This window comes from Piliocolobus tephrosceles, chromosome 16 (assembly GCF_002776525.5).
Source record: "Piliocolobus tephrosceles isolate RC106 chromosome 16, ASM277652v3, whole genome shotgun sequence".
Taxonomy (NCBI): Eukaryota; Metazoa; Chordata; class Mammalia; order Primates; family Cercopithecidae; genus Piliocolobus; species Piliocolobus tephrosceles.
In genome coordinates, this window is record NC_045449.1 from 8,109,767 (window position 1) to 8,123,302 (window position 13,536).

Sequence of the window (13,536 nt, forward strand, 5' to 3'; positions counted from 1 at the left end):
GAGAGCTGGGGTGGGGAGGCTGAGCACTTCTGTGTGCTCCTGGTAGAGCAGCACCCTAAGAAGAAACTGACAGTAATGAAACAATGGTAAATGATGGCTATGGGGAAAACAACTGTTTCAGAGATTTTCCTCTGAAACCTACCCTGAGCAGTATGGGACTCCTCCGGATCTTTTTTTTTTTTTTTTTTTTTAAGTTAAACAATCATTTTATTGCTTGAGTACACACACAAATTTATGCGACCAGGGCAGAGGCTGTAGATGATTCATATTTCCAATTGGGAGGGAGGACTCGCTTGGTCTTATAATATCAAGCCAAACGGTGAACCCGGCTCTCTATCAGAATCAGACGGAATTTAGCATCCTTATCCTTTCTGTTCCTCTCAAGATGCTTTCGAACAGCAACTGCTTTCTTAATTAAATGGTAGAGATCTTCAGGAAGATCAGGAGCAAGTCCCTTAGACTTAAGAATTCTTAAGATTTTATTGTCTGTCACAAAACGTACTTGTGCAACACCATGTGAATCTCTCAGGATCACACCGACCTGTGAAGGAGTCAGGCCCTTCTTGGCCAGTTTGTAAATCTGCTCCTTCACGTCATCAGATGTCAACTTCAACCAAGTGGGAACGCTGCGTCGATAGGGCAAAGCGGACTGGGACAGGCCCTTCCTGGGAGCATGCATGCGACCCATGATGGCGGCGGTCAAGCAGCGAAAGGTGAGGGTCCGGATCATTTTTGACATTCGAATGTTCTTTCCTGACACTCGGAAAGGATATATGTATGTCTTTCAGATACATAGTATCAAACGTACAATTTGGGGGCTGTTTCCAAGGCTTAGATACCAGGTTTATTAAGGGCTTGGTGCCAAAGTCAAAGGATGGCATGTGAGGTAACCTCCTGGTTGGCTGTGATAGGTAAACTCGTGGATTTTGAAGGGGGAGCAGTTTCTGGTTTGGGTCCCAATGGCCAAGTAAGACCCACCCTCCTCAGATACTATCAAGACCAAGTCCACTGGCTTTTCATCCGTGTTTTCATCCAGTAGCCATGTAACCCTGTCCTTGATGACTCCCACCCAGCTCCATTCCCACCCACCCACTCCCACGGGCCCTCTGGTGAACCCTCCAGGCTAGCTCTCTGCACCCTCCTTGCCTTCATGGAAAACCAGCTATCCTCTGAGAGCCACTTCTGCAGCCCCTCCAAGTGGCGACTTTTCTTCTCAAACCTCAACCTCACGTATCTCATCTTCCCCAGGCTAGGGAGTTGGGGTCCTCGTACCACTGCCAGACTGTTCACCCAGTTCAAAGAAAACCCTGCCCATTGCAGGCTCATGCCATTCTACTACATCCCTTTCGCCCAATTCTTTGTGTTCTACTGACTTCTCTGGTGCTCCCTGTGGGAGAGGGTGCCAATTCTTCAATAATTGATTCCTCTCTAGAAATAGAATATTCGGCCGGGCGCGGTGGCTCAAGCCTGTAATCCCAGCACTTTGGGAGGCCGAGACGGGCGGATCACGAGGTCAGGAGATCGAGACCGTCCTGGCTAACACGGTAAAACCCCGTCTCTACTAAAAAAAAAATACAAAAACTAGCTGGGCGAGGTGGCGGGCGCCTGTAATCCCAGCTACTCGGGAGGCTGAGGCAGGAGAATGGCGGGAACCCGGGAGGCGGAGCTTGCGGTGAGCTGAGATCCGGCCACTGCACTCCAGTCTGGGCGACAGAGCAAGACTCCCCCAAAAAAAAAAAAAAAAAGAAATAGAATATTCCTGCCAGGTTCGGTGGCTCATGCCTGTAATTCCAACACTTTGGGAAGCCAAGGCTGGTGGATCACCTGAGTTTGAGACCAACCTGGCCAACATAGTGAAACCCTGTCTCTACTAAAAATACAAAAATTAGCTGGGTGTGGTGGCGTGCCCCCATAATCCCAGCTACTAGGGAGGCTGAGGCAGGAGAATCGCTTGAACCCAGGAGGCGGAGGTTGCAGTGAGCCGAGATCATGCCACTGCACTTCAGGCTGGGCAACAGAGAGTCCCTCTCAAAAAAAGAAAGAAGGGAGGGAGGGAGGGAGGGATGAAGGGTAGGAGGGAGAATGTTCCAGGGCCAGGTGCGGTGGCTCACGCCTGTAATCCCAACACTTTGGGAGGCCGAGGTCGGCAGATCATGAGGTCAGGAGATCAAGACCATTCTGGCTAACACGGTGAAACCCCGTCTCTACTGAAAGTACAAAAATAATTAGCCGGGCGTGGTGGCGGGCTCCTGTAGTCCCAGCCACTCGGGAGGCTGAGGCAGGAGAATGGCGTGAACCCCAGTGGTGGAGCTTGCAGTGAGCCGAGATCGCGCCACTGCACTCCAGCCTGGGCGATAGAGCGAGACTCAGTCTAAAAAAAAAAACAAACAAAAACCAACCAGAATGTTCCAGTATTTTAGCTGGGGTTGTGGCTGCTGAAAGTAATGATGACATCTCCCAGCTTCCCTCCCAGTTACAATTAAATTGTGGCCAGTGGGAGAGAAAATGATGTATACAATTTCCAAGTGTTCTTACAAGAAGGATGCATTTTTCTCTTTATGCGTTTTTGCTTCCTATTGTCTGGAATGCAGACGCGACAGCTGGAAGTTCAGCAGCCATACTGAAGTAGCTTTGGGAATTGGTACCACGCAGAGCAACAAGATAAGAGGAAGCTACTTGGGAGGCTAAGGTGGGAGGATCACTTGAGCCCAGGTGGTTGAGGCTGCAGTGAACTGTGATCATACCACTGCACTCCAGCCTGGACAACAGAGCCAGACCCTGTCTCTAAAAAAGAAAAAAATGATCAAAGGAGACTGGTTCTTCCGACACTGAGGAGTGCCATGAGGACAAGATAACACTGAATGTCTTGAGCGTAGGAAATGAACTTCTGTCTTGGTTTTTGTTTTTTATTTGTGACAGAGTCTCACTCTGACTCCCGGGCTGGAGTACTGGAGTACAGGGGTGTGATCTCGGCTCGCTGCAACCTCCGCCTCCTGGGTTTAAGCGATCCTCCCACCTCAGCCTTCTGAGTAGCTGGGATTACAGGCACGTGCCACCACGCCCAGCTAATTTTTGTAGTTTTAGTAGAGACGGGGTTTCGCCAGGTCAGCCAGGCTGGTCTCAAACTCCTGGCCTGAAGTTATCTGCCTGCCTCGGCCTCCCACAGTGCTGGGATTATAGGCGTAAGCCAAAGCGCCCAGCCTGTCTTGTTTAAGCACTATTAATTTTGGTGTTTTCCATCCCTTGTAGCTAAACCTTACCCTATTCAACCATTCCTAACTCCTTCTCATTCTTTAAGGGTATTAGGCCCTGGGTCCCTGTCCCGTGCTTTCACCTCAGCCCCTTCTGTTATCCTGTATCCATATTGGTGACCATCCAACACTCAACTTTTCTACAGTGACCTTCATTCCACCTCAGCCAACTACCCCACTTGGATTTTATCATCACCCAGGACCGTCTCTGTCTCCAGACTTATTTATGCAGGCGTCCTGTTTCCGACCATGAGCCTCTATCTCCAAACTTCTTTATTCAGGCGTCCTGTTTCCTTCCATCTTTTTTTTTTCTTTTTGAGATGGGGTCTCACTCTGTCGCCTAGACTGGAGGGCAGTGCTGCGATCTCGGCTCACTGCAACCTCCACCTCCTGGGTTCAAGGGATTCTCCTGCCTCAGCCTCCCAAGTAGCTGGGATTACAGGCATGCGCCACCATGCCCGGCTAATTTTTGTATTTTTAGTAGAGATGGGGTTTCACCGTGTTGGCCAGGCTGGTCTCAAACTCCTGACTTCAAGTGATCTACCCACCTTGGCCTCCCAAAGTGCTGGGATGACAGGCATGAGCCACCGTGCCCGGCCCTTTCCTTCCATCTTGCTTCTTTATCTACAATACTCTGAGATTTCAAAGTAATTAGGACCTCCAATGCAATAATTACTTTACCCTAATCCATTGCTCCATTTCTTTCTTCCCTCCTTATCCAGCTTCCAGTGACAGCCTTTCCAAAGCCCCTTCACTTGAGCTATGACCTTTTCATCATACCCATTTGGCAAACTCCCAACCTACCTGCTTCCTCTGAGAAAGCTAGACAGAACAGGTTCTCTCATAAGTTCATCATTAACCACCTTTGGGGAAACACGGAATGGGAAGGAAAAATGGAGATGAAAGGTTAATAAGAAAGTGCCCAAGTGGGCCTTCAATGATACAATGTGCCATGAACCAAGGGTTATGATGACCTTAGTTCTCTAAACCTGAGGTCTAAAAGCAAAACCATTTACAGCAACGTACACACCTAGTGAACAAGTCCTTCCTTTGGGTTTCAGCTGGGTCAATAGCACTGCTCAAATCCTTTGTGAGAGGTTATTTCAGTAGCACCACATACCTCCTTTCTCAGCCCAAGTCTCTGTTGTACTTTATTTTTCACCATTGCAATGAATGAACTGTGAACTGCTTTCATTTATTTTATTATTTAGAGATGGAGTCACACTCTGTTGCCCAGGCTGGAGTGCAGTAGCGCAATCTCAGCTCACCACAACCTCTACCTCCCGGGTTCAAGTGATTTTCCTCCTCAGCCTTCTGAATAGCTGGGACTACAGGCGCCCGCCACCATGCTTGGCTAATTTTTATATTTTTATTTTATTTTATTTTATTTTATTTTTGAGACGGAGTCTCACTGTCGCCCAGGTGGAAGTACAGTGGCACGATAATTTTTATATTTTTAGTAGAGATGGGGTTTCGCCATGTTAGCCAGGCGGGTCTCAAACTCCTGACCTCGTGATCTGCCCGCCTCGGCCTCCCAAAGTGCTGGGATTATGGGCATGAGCCACTGTGCCCAGCCTAAGCTGTTTATTTGATCAAAGATCTGTCTCCCTATTAGTGTGTAAGTTCCATGATATCAGGAGACACATTTTTGCTCCCCACCATGTCCTAATATCTACACAGTGCCCCGCCCCTAGTAGGTGCTCAATAAATATATGCTGAACAAATGAATACATATGAATGTTAAAATTAGTAAATATTGACATTTTTTTTCCCCTTAATACAAGAGTGAATTAGTGGATTGGGTTCATGGGTGGTTGGACTTTGTACTTCTCAAGCATTTCCCCTTTTTACCTCATTTGTCCAGTTAAAGTCACGAGTTCTTGTTATCAGGTCAAGGAGACTGCCCTGTGTAAGTGGAAAGACAGGGAGAACCAGTAAGTCTCTTTTCTTTCTTTCTTTCTTTCTTTTTTTTTGAGGCAGAGTCTCGCTCTGTCGCCCGGGCTGGAGTACTGTGGCCGGATCTCAGCTCACTGCAAACTCCGCCTCCCGGGTTCACGCCATTCTCCTGCCTCAGCCTCCCGAGTAGCTGGGAGTACAGGCGCCCGCCACCTCACCCGGCTAGTTTTTTGTATTTTTTAGTAGAGACGGGGGTTCACCATTTTAGCCAGGATGGTCTCGATCTCCTGACCTCGTGATCCGCCCGTCTCGGCCTCCCAAAGTGCTGGGATTACAGGCTTGAGCCACCGCGCCTGGCCTTTTCTTTCTTTTTTTTCCCGAGATGGAGTCTTGCTCAGCTGCCCAGGTTGGAGTGCAATAGCGCGATCTTGGCTCACTGCAACCTCTGTCCCCCAGGTTTAAGCGATTCTCCTGCCTCAGCCTCCCAAGTAGCTGGCACTACAAGCAGGCACCACCACGCTCAGCTGGTTTTTGTATTTTTAGTGGAGATAGGGTTTCACCATGTTGGCCAGGATGGTCTTGATCTGTTGACCTCGTGATCTGCCCACCTCAGCCTCCCAAAGTGCTGGAATTACAGACCTCTGGCTTCTAGGTTCAAGCAATTCTCCTGCCTCAGACTCCTGAGTAGCTGGGATTACAGCCACCGCATCCGGCCTCTTTTCTTGATTAGTTTAACATCTGCCTGGCTGCCAACATGGCCCTTCCGTTGCACAGAAAAAGACACAACACTGAACTAAGCACACATTACGTCATCCTCAGTTGCTGGAAGGAGCACCACTGGCTGGGGAGGCAGCAGGCAGGGGCTAAGCACAAAGAAGCAGTGTGGGTGAGAGCATCCAGATGGGATCACCTGGCGGGGGCCATCTGTTTTAGAGAGGCTCCCCGCCAGGGCACCCTCTGCTCTCCAACAGGCCAGCCCACCAAGGAACTTCGTTCTGAAGTGTGTCTGGGACACTGCTCAAACCGGAACATAGATAATGGAGAAAGACTGGAAAGAAAGGGGATGGGCATCAGTCAGTAGTGAGCCTGGTGAAGGAATATCTCCCACAGCAGCTGGGTGGTCAGTATCCCGGGGCCTGGCAAGCATCGTGCTCCCAGCACCTGCTGTATGTAAGACCCTGTGGTGGTGGAAACCAAATAAACCTGTCATTGGACACTTGGGAGTGGCAAACAGCCAGATGGTAGAGACCAGAGACCTGCTGCAGTGGAGCCTGGGTCTTGGCGTCTTGTGAGGCTTCAGGAAACCTTTCCGTGTGAGCAGTCCACTAGGAGTGCCTGCAGCATTGGGCCATCTTCCCCCAAGCAGGAAGGGCTTTGTGCAGCTCCCTCTGCCTGGTCAGGCTGGAGGGGCAGCCTGCGACTACAGAGTGAGACAAATCTCTGTGAGACAGCTCTGCCCATACTGTCACTCAGGGAACAACATTGTCAAGGGCCTCCTCCTGAGGGGCACACACAAGGGAGATAGACTTGGAACAAGTGACTTCAATCCAGTGCCTTTTAGGGGAAGCTCAGGATACCGTGGAGGTCATAGCAGGGCATGTGGTCCAGACTTTTGGGATCAGGGAAGGATTCTCTGAGTGAGCTGAGACCTGAAGGATGAGTAGCAGTTTGTTACATGAAGCTACTCAGGAAGGCTGAGGCAGGAGAATCACCTGAACCCGGGAGGCAGAGGTTGCGGTGAGCTGAGATAGAGCCGTTGCACTGTGGCCTGAGAAACAAGAGCGAAACTCTGTCTCAGAAAAAAGAAAAAAAGAGAGAGAAAGAAAGAAAGGAAGGAAGGAAGGAAAGAAAGAAAGGAAAGAAAGGAAGAAAAGAAAGAGAAAGAAAGAAAGAAAGAAAGAAAGAGAAGGAAAAGAAAAGAAAGAAAGAGAAAGAAAGAAAGAAAAGAGCTAAATTACGTGGTGCTTTGGAGGCTGGGACTACATGGACTCTTAAGAGCGATGGTACCTTCTAAGAGGTTCCAAAGGAAGAAACAAGGGGCAGCTCCACTGGGTTTCAGACACAGAGATCCTGGCCTGGGTTGTCGTGGAAACTGCTCCATCTTGGATGCTGATCCGCCGTGTTGTCCTCTGGTTAACCCCTGTTCTGGAATGCCTCTAAGATTGCCACTTCATCTACTGTGACCTTCAATCCTGCTCTAAGGTAGATTCACATAGCATTCTGCGCCTTTCCCTGAGGTGTTGATGTCAGTGGTACCATGCATTTCTACTGAGGCATGTATACCTTTCCCATCAGGTATATCAGCTCTGGGACTCGGGGGTAACTGGCTAATGGCCGCCTGGCTTCTGTTTCTAAGTCACTATTAAATGTTTCTTTCTGAAAAACTGGATACATCAGTCTCTCTTTTTGTTGTTGTTTTTTTGTTTTTGAGATGGAATTTTGCTCTGTCACCCATGTTGGAGTGTAGTGGCGCTATCTCAGCTCACTGCCACCTCTGCCTCCTGGGTTCAAGTGATTCTTCTGTCTCCCGAGTAGCTGGGACTACAGGTGCACACCACCACACCTGGCTACTTTTGTGCACACGGGGTTTCACCACGTTGGCCAGACTGGTCTTGAACTCCTGACCTCAGGTAATCTGCCCACCTTGGCCTCCCAAAGTGCTCATATTATAGGCATGAGCCACCATTCCCAGCCTCAGTCTCTTCTTCAGCCTCTTAGCTCCCTTGACCTTTGGGTAGGTTTGCATAGACTGGTTGTAGATGTGGAAAGTCCTCCTTCCCTTGTCCATGTTGTGCCTCTGTCATTGTTGAGAACTAGGGGACGGGGTAAAGTACCCAATCTCGTGACTTAACAGCAAAGATCAGAGGCCGTCTGTCCTCTTTGTCCTACTTACAACCCAAACCTTCCAACTCCTCCTTTCTGTCATTGCTGTCTCCAATCTTTCTTTCTTTTCTTTTTTTTTTTTTTTTTTGAGGCAGAGTCTTGTTCTGTTGCCCAGGCTGGATCTCAGCTCACTGCAACCTTGGCCTCCCAGGTTCAAGTGATTCTCCTCTTAGCTTCCTGAGTAGCTGGGATTACAGGTGTGCGCCACCACGCCTGGCTAATTTTTGTATTTTTAGTAGAGATGAGGTTTCACCATGTTGTTCTCGAACTCCCGACCTCGTGATCTGCCTGCCTCAGCCTCCCAAAGTGCTGGGATTACAGGCGTGAGTCACCCAGCTGGTATCTCCATTCTTCTTGAGCAGGCTTCCATCTTGGAACTTGCTCTTCATTTTTCCCCTCCACCTTGTGCATCACCCCATATTATTGTTTTCCTACTGCACTGCTCATCCTGCTTCATCTCTCCCTGTCCTAACTGTAAGAGCCTAGTGCAGACTCTCATCCCTCCACACGTACTGTACAAGTCTGGTGCTGACCACCTGGAGTTAGTGTCAGATCCCACAAGTAAAGGTCTGAGTCTTCCACAAGACTCCCCTCATTTCAGACACTAGCCACAAATCTCAAGAGTCCCCAAGTCAGCCACACTTTGCCTGACTGGCTATATGTTCAGAAGTTCCCACAATCCCCACAGGCTCAATAATTCACTAGAAGGACTCACAGAACTCAGAGAAGCACTATACTTATGACTGTGGTATTGTGGTTTTATTATAAAGAATATGCATAATTGTGGTTTTTCTATAAAGAATATGCATAGACGTCTGAGCGCGGTGGCTCATGCCTGTAATCCCAACATTTTGACAAGCCGAGGCAGGCAGATCTCCTGAGGTCAGGAGTTCAAGACCAGCTTGGGCAACATGGCAAAACCCCATCTCTACTAAAAATACAAAAATTAGCCGGACATGAGATCGTATCACTGCACTCCAGCCTGGGCAACAGAGTGAGACTCACAAGAAAAAAGGGCTGGGCCCGGTGGCTCACACCTGTAATCCCAGTACTTTGGGAGGCCAAGGTGGGCAGATCATGGGGTCAGGAGACCGAGACCATCCTGGCTAACACCCTGAAACCCTGTCTCTACTAAAAATACAAAAAATTGGCTGGGCCCAGTGGCTCACGCCTGTAATCCCAGCACTTTGGGAGGCCGAGGCGGGCGGATCACGCGGTCAGGAGATAGAGACCATCCTGGCTAACATGCTGAAACCCTGTCTCTACTAAAAATACAAAAAATTGGCTGGGCACAGTGGCTCATGCCTGTAATCCCAGCACTTTGGGAGGCCGAGGCGGGCAGATCACGAGGTCAGCCGTTTGAGACCAGCCTGGTCAACATGGTGAAACCCCATCTCTACTAAAAATACAAAAAAAAATTAGCCAGGCATGGTAAGGGACACCTGTAATCCCAGCTACACGAGAGGCTGAGGCAGGATAACTGCTTGAACCCACGAGGCAGAGGTTGCAGTGAGCTGAGATCATGCCACTGCACTCCAGCCTGGGTGACAGAGCAAGGCTCCATCTCGGAAAAAAAAAAAAGAAAAAAATTGGGCGTGGTGGCGGGTCCTTGTAGTCCAAGCTACTCGTGAGGCTGAGGCAGAACAGCGTGAACCCAGGAGGTGGAGCTTGCAGTGAGCCAAGATCATGCCACTGCACTCCAGCCTAAGTAACAGAGCGAGACTCTGTCTCAAAAAAAAAAAAAAAAAAAAAGAATATACATTGGGAAGGTTGGAATGGGTCCCAAAATCTGAGCTCCCGTGGGGACTGCTGAGGAGTCAGGGCACAGCGCCTACTGGCACATCAATGTGTTCACCAACCACGAAGCCTCACTGAACTTCAGTGTCCAGAATTCCTATTGGGGTTTTATTGGGCTGATATCAACTGGGCCAAAGCTTTAACCCTCTAATCACATGGTTGATCTTTCTGGTGTGGCTCACCCCCATCCTGATTCATGTCCTTAGCATAACCTATCTAGGGGCCCACCATGAGTCACCTCACTAGTATAAACCATTAGGGCCTATCATGAATAACAAAGAACTCCGATAACAGGGAATTCCACAGATTTTGAGTTTTTCAGGAACCAGGCATAAAGGGCAATTAGGTTTTTTGTTTGTTTGTTTGTTTGTTTTGAGACAGAGTCTCCCTTTGTAGCCCAGGCTGGAGTGCAGTGGCTCGATCTTGGCTCACTGCAACCTCTGCCTCCCAGGTCCCGGTTCAAACAATTCTCTTGCCTCAGCCTCTCAAGTAGCTGGAATTACAGGCACATGCCACCACACCCACCTAATTTTTGTATTTTTGGTAGAGATGGGGTTTCACCATGTTGGCCAGGCTGATCTGGAACTCCTGACCTCGTGATCCACCCGCCTTGGCCTCCCAAAGTGCTGGGATTACAGGCATGAGCCACCACGCCCAGCCTTTTGTTTTTGTTTTTGTTTTGTTTGTTTGTTTGAGACAAAGTCTTACTCTGTTGCCCAGGCTGGAGTGCAGTGGTGCGATCTCGGCTCACCGCAACCTCCCTATCCCAGGTTCAAGTGATTCTCCTGCCTCAGCTTAGTAGCTGGGATTACAGGCACCCACCACTACGCCCGGCTAAATTTTGTGTTTTTAGTAGAGACAGGGTTTCACCATGTTGGCCAGCCTGGTCTTGAACCCTTGACCTCAGGTGATCCACCTGCCTCTGCCTCCCAAAGTACTGGGATTACAGGCTAGAGCCACTGTGCCTGCTCTTTTATTTTTTTAAGAGATGGAGTCTTGTTCTGTCACCCAGGCTGGAGTGCAGTGGTGTAATCATAGTTCACGGCAACCTCAAACTTGCGGACTCAAGCGATCCTCCTGCTTCAACTTCCCTGGGATTACAGGTGTGCATAGCACCATGCCCAGCTAATTATTTAAATTATTTGTTGAGATGGGGTCTGGCTACATTGCCCAGGCTGGTCTTGAATTCCTAGGCTCAAGTGATCCTCCCACCTTAACTTCCCAAAGTGTCGGGATTACAGGCTGAGTTACTGCTTCTGGCCCAGTCAAGTTCTTTATTGTACAATATACCTTAACAGGGCCTAACTGGTAAATAACCTATCTCTTAACAGTCATCCAATAAATACAGGCCAGGCCCTGTACAACTCAGTGAGAAGTTGATGGTGAAAGGCAGACATGTACCCCTCTCTCCTGGTGCTTAGTGTATTATACAGTGAGGTGCCTGCAGTGGTGACAGGAGCATAGCAGCACAGCAGGAGCCAGCAGTTAATCCAGAAATGTTTTCTGGAGATCAGAGGATGAACTGGCTAGGGAAGAAGGGGGAAAGAAAGTTCTAGGCAGAGGGCATCGCGTGTGCAAATGCCCAGAGGCATGAAAGAGGTTGACTCAGTTGAGGGATTGAAGAAAGTTCAGTGTCTAGCACACAGACTATAAGGGGAAAATGGCAGGGTGCGGTGGCTCACACCTGTAATCCCAGCACTTTGGGAGGCTGAGGCAGGTGGATCACCTGAGGTCAGGAGTTAGAGACCAACATGGCCAACGTGGTGAAACCCCGTCTCTACTAAAAATACAAAAATTAGCCAGGAGTGGTGGCACACGCCAGTAATCCCAGCTACTTGGGAGGCTGAGGCAGGAGAATCACTTGAACCCGGGAGGTGGAGGTTGCAGTGGGCCAAGATTATGCCACTGCACTCCAGCCTGGGCGACAGAGCGAGACTCCATCTCAAAAAAGAAAAGAAAAAGATTATAAGGAGAAAATGATGGGATATGGGGCTGAAAAGTTCCAGGGAAAGGACTGAGTGACAGGTGTAGAATTGCTCCAAACACGAGGACGCACTGATCTTCCTCAGACACTAACTTCATTATAGCAGGCCTTTGTGTATTGTGTATCTACTGTGACTACCATTGATTGTCACATAATCCTAAGCATCTCCCCAAGGCAGGTTTCTCAGCTGGGGACTAAGCAGGGGCATGAACTAGATCTCATTGCAGGATATGAACTGTAGCACGCCCTAGCTCTTCCTGTTCAGGCTGAAGGCCCAGAAAGAAGCGCTATGTTTTACCCATTTTTAGACCCTCCCCTAAAGCCTAGTACAGGGCTAAATACACAAAATACTTCATAGCTGGGCTTCTTAATCTTTAGTCAATGAGCTTGGATAAAAATTTCATCTTTTTCTTTTCTTTTCTTTTTTTTGAGACAGAGTTTAGCTCTTGTTGCCCAGGCTGGAGTGCAATGGCATGATCTTGGCTCACGGTAAACTCTGCCTCTCGGTTCAAGTGATTCTCCTGCTCAGCCTCCCAGGTAGCTGCGATTACAGGCGTGTAGCACCACACCCGGCTAATTTTGTATTTTTAGTAGAGACAGGGTTTCGCCCTGTTGGTCAGGCTGGTCTCAAACTCCTGACCTCAAGTGATTCACCTGCCTCAGCCTCCCAAAGTGCTGGGACTACAGGCGTAAGCCACTGCGCCTGGCCTATCTTTATTTTCAATATGCATAATATTTTGAGACAGGGTCTCCCTCTGTCACCCAGGCTAGAGTGCAGTAGCTGGCACTACAGGCATATGACACCACGCCCGGTGAATTTTTTTTTTGTAATAGAGACAGAGTCTCACTTTGTTGTCCAGGCTGGTCTCAAACTCCTGAGCTCAAGCAATCTGCCCACCTAGGCCTCCCAAAGTGCTAGGATTACAGGCGTGAGCCACCGCACCTGGCCCATGCCTGTAATCTCTTTGAGAGGCCAAGGTGGGAGGATGGCTTGAGCCTAGGAGGTTGAGGCTGCAGTGAGCTGTCATCGTGCCACTGTACTCCAGCCTGAGTGACATAGTAAGACCCTGTCTCAAAAAAACAGAAAAAATAACAATAACAATAACATTACATTGAATAGGGGATCATGGGCTTCACAAAACTGCCAAAGCAGTCTGCAGTAGAAAAAAAAGACGAAAACCCGTGCTTAATAGAAATATTCATTGCCCTAACTCTTCTCAAAGGGATGCCTGACTTTGGGTGTGGTGGTGTCTCTCTGATTTGAGTCCATCTCTTGGTACCCTAAAGGGGAGAGTCTCTGGGACTCTTGTCCCCAAAGCAAACAGCTGCATCAACTGCATGCAGGGCACTGGATAAGGGAATGTCCCAGGGGCAGAGAATCAATCAGTTGCAGGCCTACTTGCAACCAGTGGACTGAGAGCCAGTCACATCCTCACATTCTCCTGAGAAAAGTGGCTGCTGGCCATCTCTGTACTGAGATTTGTCCCCTGACACTCATCATCCTAGCCACAGCCAGCTGGACCAGAGATCTCTCTTGTATTTGGGTGGTGGCCTGAGGAGTGGCCAGGCAGGAGAACCTGCCAAATAGGTACTTTCAGATTGAATGGCAACTAATCGACCCAGTTAGATCCTGTCCCTTGGGAAGTTGGGATTTGAACACTTGAGGGAGTCGAGAGGTTGGCATGGCCAGCAGAAGTGACAGGCACAAAAAAAAAAAAAAAAAGA

The 13,536-nt window shown here is 49.0% G+C and overlaps 1 protein-coding gene and 1 long non-coding RNA gene across 2 annotated transcripts in view; both read right to left on the minus strand.

Moving 5' to 3' along the window:
• The window catches only part of LOC111527025, a 12,827-nt gene extending 7,692 nt beyond the window's left edge, over window positions 1–5,135 (minus strand). Inside the window, exon 1 of the long non-coding RNA XR_004228514.1 lies at window positions 5,103–5,135. This is a non-coding gene — a long non-coding RNA (uncharacterized LOC111527025). The remainder of the gene's footprint in view (window positions 1–5,102) is intronic.
• LOC111527023 (40S ribosomal protein S13-like) lies at window positions 171–1,557 on the minus strand. Its single transcript, XM_023193155.2, has one exon. The coding sequence runs from the start codon at window positions 737–739 to the stop codon at window positions 308–310; it is 432 nt and encodes a 143-aa protein (XP_023048923.2). The 5' UTR covers window positions 740–1,557; the 3' UTR covers window positions 171–307.
• Window positions 5,136–13,536: the final 8,401 nt, after the last annotated feature.

Excerpts from the sequence above, each read along its gene's own strand:
- LOC111527023 (XM_023193155.2), bottom strand. The coding sequence starts at position 739 with ATGTCAAAAATGATCCGGACCCTCACCTTTCGCTGCTTGACCGCCGCC.